This window comes from Rhincodon typus, chromosome 42 (assembly GCF_021869965.1).
Source record: "Rhincodon typus isolate 14 chromosome 42, sRhiTyp1.1, whole genome shotgun sequence".
In the NCBI taxonomy this organism is placed as follows: Eukaryota; Metazoa; Chordata; class Chondrichthyes; order Orectolobiformes; family Rhincodontidae; genus Rhincodon; species Rhincodon typus.
Window position 1 is genome coordinate 5,960,746 of NC_063373.1, and position 7,230 is coordinate 5,967,975.

General features: G+C 49.0%; 1 protein-coding gene across 1 annotated transcript in view; it reads right to left on the minus strand.

The window, feature by feature from the left end:
- Window positions 1–7,230, minus strand: part of LOC125487502 — a 23,614-nt gene that overhangs the window by 5,527 nt on the left and 10,857 nt on the right. Inside the window, exons 11-12 of the mRNA XM_048619105.1 lie at window positions 4,261–5,341; window positions 1,861–2,030 (exon numbers count right to left, since the gene is read on the minus strand). Of these exons, the coding sequence (XP_048475062.1) occupies window positions 1,861–2,030; window positions 4,261–5,341 (1,251 nt within the window). The remainder of the gene's footprint in view (window positions 1–1,860; window positions 2,031–4,260; window positions 5,342–7,230) is intronic.

Consider the following 7,230-nt stretch of genomic DNA (forward strand, 5'->3'; position numbering starts at 1 on the left):
GGCTGGAGGCCCGGGGTTGGAGTGGGCCGGAGACCTGGAGAAGACCAAGACGGCCAGTGGGCTGCAGGCCCGGGGTTGGGGCGGGATCACCAGCGTGCCCGGAGTGAAGCATGGTTGTTGGACTGGGGACCTGTGTGGGCTGTCAGCGGCTTGCATGCCTGGTTAGACCACCTGTTGAAGCCGCCTGTGTCGATCTATTGCAATGTAATGTTTATCTGTAATCTGTTTATCTGAATGTAATGTTCATCCTTTTAAGTTTATTTCTTACTTTTCTAACTTATACTGTGAATCACTGTAAAGTAATGTAACTTTTTCTCCTTTATTTCTCTGTTTGTATCTAAGACTTGTACGTAGGTTCTTTGTACCTAAGATGGCACTGCGAAGGGTGACATTGTACACTTTTCACTGTATTGCTTTTATTCTGTATTTGAGGACCTGTGACAATAAAGTCTAATTCTAATTACTGAAAAACTCAGGCTGAAATCCAAATTAACTGAATATATTTTGTCTTGCATTTGACTTAGTGAGGTGGTCTCTCATTGAAACATAAGCATGCAAATGTGCAGGTTAGTTTTATCAATAAAACAGAAGTTTGTTCAGCAAAAGAAACAAAAGTAAAATAGAACAAACCAAACTATTTAGTTGTTTAACAAATGTGGGAGGCACGTGGGTGATTGGAGAAGAGGAGATACTGCACAGGTTTGAGGGGGTGATTCAGGAAAAGGGTAGAGAAGGACCAGGAGATGTTAATTGAAGCCTTGATTCCACCATAAGCCAGGAAATGAGGAGCAGGAGGAATGCCGTGGTTACAGGGAGACCAAGAAAGGAAGAAGCTTTTCACGACATTACGATATTGCAAAGTCTTTAGCTGATGATGTACTCTGGTGTAATAGGAACATGTGACCTATTTGTGTACAGCAAGATTCCACAAACAGCTACCCGCAGATAGACTGCCTTATCAACATTGGTTAAGGGATAAATATTAAGCCAAGACATTAAGGGAGCTCCCTCCCTGATAGTGGCCACAGGATCTTTTAATTCTACGTGAGAGGGCAGGTGGGGCCTTCGGTTTCAGTGGATGATCTGAATGATATAGGCCTTGGGACTGCCAGTCCTGGATTATAGGCACTGGAGTATCAATTCACAACCTACTAACACCAAGTACGACGGGAGGAGTTGGAGTGATGGTAAATATGTGGATCCCGCACTGATGGCATCAGCGCTCAAGGAACAGCGCAGAACAGACAAGTTCTTCCACACAGAGGAATGGGCCAGGCTAGCTCAGTTGGCTTGACAGCTGAGTAAAGCCCCCAGTGGGGGTCTAATTCGCACCCTGGCTGAATAGGACTTGGGGACCTGCAGCCTCGCCCTCTCCCTGATAGGGGAATATCCATCTCTGACAAAACCTGTTGAGAAGATAGCTCAGGATGAAGTATCGGCAGCTCATGTGCCAAGGACCTGCCTTGGACAGTGCAGAGATACCAATACCAATACCAATACACACACACAGAGGAGGAAATCAGTCTCATCTCTGCACTTCACTGAGTATGAAGAAGTCACAGGCCTGTGGCTTTCTAGACCTATCAGTAGGAGGTAGATATTTTGGAACAAAGTAAGGTAGATGGAGCTGAGTGGGTGTAGTGGGAGTGGGGTTGGTGTGCATGTACAATTCAGGTAAGAGAAGACTGATAGACAAAATTGAAATGCGGGAGATTGTTTTGTAATAAAAGGATGTTGGTGGGAGCAGATGAAAGGTAGGTACCGATTGGACTGGACTGGTTATCGCGGATGTAAGGAAACACCCGTGGATTGGGATTTGCAAGCCTCCTTGTGCCTCCCCAGGGGATTTCCATGTCCTACCTGAAATAATCTTTGCTTGCAGCCATTTCTTCAGGCAATCATGGTGCACAAACTGCAGACTCCCGACACATTTGCAGGGTTCAAGAAGCGGGTTCAATGGGGTGCCACCGGGTATCAGGCAGATTCTGCACAGATCGCCCTCATCTTCCTCCGAGTCTTCATGCAGAAGGCTAAGTACAAAACATGCAGCTGTGAGGAAAGACTGGGTTCTGCAGGAGTTTCTACTATAAGAATCGCTTGTAAAGGCAAAATCTCTCCATTACGCACCCTCTTTAAAGGGAGTCTCTCCGTCATGGACCCCTTTTACAAAGAAACACGCTCCTTCATGCTTGTTGCCTCTCCCAACCCCCCAGTATTCCTGAACACACACTCCTAGGTCCTTGTTTTGTTGGTCCAGCACAGCCAACTCATCATCAATTTCCATTAAATCAGAGATAGTAGGAACTGCAGATGCTGGAGAATCTGAGACAACAAGGTGCAGGGCTGGATGAACACAGCAGGCCAAGCAGCATCATAGGAGCAGAGAGGCTGACGTTTCGGGCCTAGACCCTTCATCAGAAAAGCTCAGCAGCTATTGCTGTCTTGGCTTACTTGCAACAATCTCTTTGTTTGCCTCTCCCTTTTTTCACCTTTCTCATGGCACCATCTCCCTGTATTCTGTTCAGTCCTTCCTTGAAGCCCACACCATTAGCATGAATATCACCCTTTCCCAGCTGAAGGGTCACTGCACTCAAAAATGCGAATTTTGCTTCTCGCTCTCTCCAGACTTGCTGAGTTTCTCAAGCATTTTCTGTTTGTCTATCTGCCACAGGCAGGTCTTGTCTTTTCTTTTATCTTACTTCCTACCTCTGCTGTCATCCTGGGACCTCTGGGTTTGTTTACCCTACCTTTCCTCTTTGGGGGGCTACGTTCAAAATAACTCCTTAAAGCTCAATGTTCAACGATTGGTTTTTCCGCCAACTTTTGGGTCTAATTTATCTGTTGTTAATGCATTGAAGACAGCTTTTGCCCAGCTGATTATTTTTTACTCTGGATTGTTCTGTTTTTTTTTAACTTTGTCTGCCTAAACCTTAGGATACACCCATCGCAGTTCCCTAAATATCCTCTCCCATTGACATTTGATCGATGTGGCCAACCTTTCGCCACCCCAAGAACCCGATCTAGCAGGGTCTCCTTTCTAGGTGGACTGGACATGTACTGCTGTAGAAACCTTTCCTGGACACAATCTTCAAACTATTGCTCCTTCCTGCCCTTTAAGCTACCACTACCTCAGTCCCCAATTATAACTACACTACAATTTTAACACCTCTCCATAACATTCTTGCAAGCTTGTTCCTCTGTATGCTGCCCACTAATTCAAGGATTTCTAAAGGAACCCCAGTGGTGTCAGGAGCTAAAATTTTTGATGTCTTGAGTTCAATGGCCGCCATGGAGCGCCAACTAAGTTACAGGAGATGTCTTCAACTCTGACAGGCCCCAGCCTGCCCTCCACTAGGCTGCTCCCACAATTCATGCAGAAGGCTCGTGATAGTTTTCAGGCCATGACATGGGGTCACAGTGGGAGAAGCATAGCTTTTTAATCACTGGAGTTTAGAAGAATGAGAGGCGCCCTTATTGAAACAGGGAGAGTCTAGGACCAGCTGGCACCAGAGAGTAAGGGGTCGTCTGTTGAAGACAGAGATGAGGAAGAATTTCTTCTCTCCGAAGGGAGTGAATGCGTGGGATTCTTCACCACAGAGAGCTGTTGCGGCTGGGTCTTTCAGATATAAGGCTGAGATAGAGAGATTTTTAATCAGCAAGGAAATCAAGAGTTTATGGGGAAAGTGGGAGTTGAGGATGATCAGGTCAGCCATGATCTAATTGAATGGCAGATCAAATGCGATGGGCTGAATGGCCTACTTCTGCCCCTCGGTCTTACGGTCTTGACAGTTAGCGTACAATGGACAACTACAAGACATGTGATTGGAGGAACACAGCAGGCCAGGCAGCACCAGAGGAGCAGGAAAGTTGACATTTCGGGTTGGGACCCTTCTTCAAAAAAAGTTCCACACTGTGTTATCTCTGACTCCAGCATCAGCAGTTCTTACTATCTCTGAAGACACATGATTGCACCTCTTTTGGTTCCTTAGCTCTCAGAAAATACATTCTGTCCTTGACCACTATTCTGTTCCTCTCCATTTCCCCTGCACTGCAAGATGCTCTTTAAGCAAGACTTCACCCATTCCTCTTTCCTAAGCCTCGTGTATCCAGGAATATTTAACAGCCCGACCCTTTCCCCTTCACTGAGCCAATCTCTGTTATAGTTATCACACGGTATATCTTAAGCCCAATGTCTCTCTCTCTCTCTCTCTCTCTCTCTCTCTCTCTCTCTCTCTCTCTCCATGCTGGCCTCCTCCTTACCTCTCTTGCAGCTTCCTGAGTGTCTCTGGATCCGGCCGTGGTTTCTCGCTGTCCTGTGGGGGCTCCTTCCCAGCCTCGCCAGTGCCTCCGCCAGGGGGTCGGCTCCGCTCTTGGCTCTCCTGGCTTCTCAGGTTGGACAGGGCTAGGATGGTCATGGAGAGGGGTGGGCCATGACCTGGGCTGGAGCCTCCAGGAGCCCAGGAGGGGTTGGTTGCCAGGCGGGTGGCTGAGATGGGCTGGAGGCGGGCCAGGCTGGCGTTGGAGTTGGCAGAGGGCCCGCCGGTGGTCACCAGCAGGCTAACCAGGCGGCCAGCCTCCAGCCGGGGAAGCAGCGGCGGAGGGCTGGGGAGACCTGGGCGCTGGGAGGCCTCGGTGGGAGGGGGTGGCGTGCGGTGATAGGTCTGACTGGCCCGGCTGGCGGTGGCATTGCCAGCCTCGGGTCTGAGGGTGGCCCATTGGGGGCCTGCCCGCCGGTCCTCATCAGTACCACTTGGCACGTCGCCGGCAGATCTCTCGTGGACGTCCCACGGGCGGACCCTGAGCCGGAAGGGCAGCCGGTCACCTAGGCCAGCAGGGAGGCCACCAGGCTCAACCGACGTCCCCCTCTCTCCACCCGGGAGTGGGGACGCTGGGGGCCTGTCCTTGTCCTCCTCCTGCTCCTCCTTCTGGGCAGCTGCCACCATGTTGCACAACCTCTCCTGCCTCAGCCTGCACAGGATACGGCTTGTCTGCTGCCGGCTCGGAGAGGGGACATCAACTACCGTAGCCTGCTGCCTGGGCTCCACAGCTTTACACTGCCCAGCCAACTCAGCTCCCGATTCCACAGCCGAGAGGGGCAGGCCTGGCTCTGAGCAGCTGCCTTCCTGCCCCCCTGCCCTGGCCATGCTATCCTCCACCCCCTCTTCCTCAGCACTGTCCCCGTAGCACAGGCTCCCGGACTGTACCCTTCTGACGGGTGGCCCGGGTACTGTGCCAGCCGAGCTCTGCCTGGGCACCTTGAGCAGCTGCTGGGGGCTGGCGGGGCCTTTCTTGCCCTTCAGTTGCAGTCTCTGTGCCTGGAAAGTGGGTCCATGTTCAGGCCCTGAAACACAACAAAGATAACGTGGAGGAGTCAATTCTCTCAGGCCCGACAATGTAATAGAGACCATTAATAAATGCAAGGGGCAATAACAGAGAAAATGGAAAGGGAGACAGTGGTGTGGTGATAATGTCCTGGTTAATCCCAGCACGGCAACTGCGGAAATCTGGCAGATAAAGCTAATCTCAGTCATGGCAACAGTGACAAACATCATAGTTGTCATAAAAACCCAGCAGATTCGCGGATGTCCTTCAGGGAAGGACATCTACTCTCCTTGCCCACTCTGTAGGGCCAGACCCACAACGCTGTGGTTGACTCTTGACTGCCTTCTGAAATGGTCTAGCAAGCTGCTCCTACAAGGGATGAGTGACAAATACTGGATTTGCCACATCCCACAATGGAACTTTTTAAAAACTCTGTGGGAACATGGATCTTGCTGTCATAGGTAAGTGTCAGCCAATGGCTCAGTGGCTAGCACCTTGGCTTCTGGATTAAATCCCATTCCAGGGTTTCAGCACAAGAACCAAAGCTGACACTTCAAGTGTGACAGAGGGAGTGCTGCCCAGTTGGAGACACGTGCTGCCATCTTTTGGATGAGGAATTAAACTGGAGGCCTTGGCTGCTCTCGCAGATGGATGTAACAGATCCCAAGGGCACTATTTTGAAGAAGAGCAGGGAAGTTATTATCCAGTGTCCCAACCAATAATTATTCCTTGACCAACTAAATCAATAAAAATGGGTAATTTGGTCATTGCTGTTTCTGGGATCTTGCAGTGCACAAATTAGCTGCCCCATTTCCAACATTACAGCAGTGACCTCGCTACAAAAGTATTTCATTGGCTATAAAGCACTTAAGAGTCATACAGTTATAGAGTTGTACAGCATGGAAACAGACCCTTCAGTCCAACTCGTCCATGCTGGACAGATGTCCTACATTAATCTAGTCCCATTTGCCTGCATTTGGCCCCTATACTTCTAAACTCTTCCTATTTCTGTACCCATCCAGAACATTTTAAATGTTGTAACTGTACCAGCCTCCACCACTTCCTCTGGCAGCTCATTCCATACAGGCACTACCCCCTGCATGAAAATGTTGCCCCTTAGGTCCCTTTTAAATCTTACCCCTCTCACCTTGAAGCTATATCCTCTAGTTTTGGACTCCTTTATCTTGGGGAAAAGACCTTGGTTAGTCACCCTATCCATACTCCTCTCTTCAAGGCATCTTTTTAGGAATCCACGTCTTACAACGTTCTCAGAAATTTATAGGGCCAGTTTATTAAAAGAGCAAAGGCCCATGGCATCCAAGGCAGAGTGGCAAACTGGATCCAGAATGTGCTTAGAGGCAGGAAGCAAAGGTTACTGGTTAACAGGTATATTTGCAAGTGGAAAGCTGTTTCCAGTAGGATGGTGACTTGCTACCTGTGGTGCATACCGATGAATTAAACTTGAATATACGGGAGGCATGGTTAAGAATTTCGCTGATGATATGAATGTTGGTTTGATAATGAGGTTGAAAGATGGCCACTGTGGGAATGGACTGGTCAGGTGGACAGGAGATCCAGCAATGTCAAATTTTAAACCATCACAATAATTTACATCACAGAATAAAGTGGGTTGGCAAGTTAATATTCAAAGTCAATAAAAATATTCAATATCTTTTCATGAGATGTGGGCATCGCTGGCCAGGCCCAGTATTTGTTACCCGTCCCTAACAGCCCCTCCAAACTGAGTGTCTCACGTGGCCATTTTGGAGGGCAGGTTAAGAGTTGACCACGTGGCTGTGGGGTCTGGAGTCACGTGCGGTGACGGGACCAGGTAAGGATGGCAGATTAGAGACAACTTGCCAACCAATCAGCAACCCTATCCTTCCATACAAAAACAAAGTTGCTGGA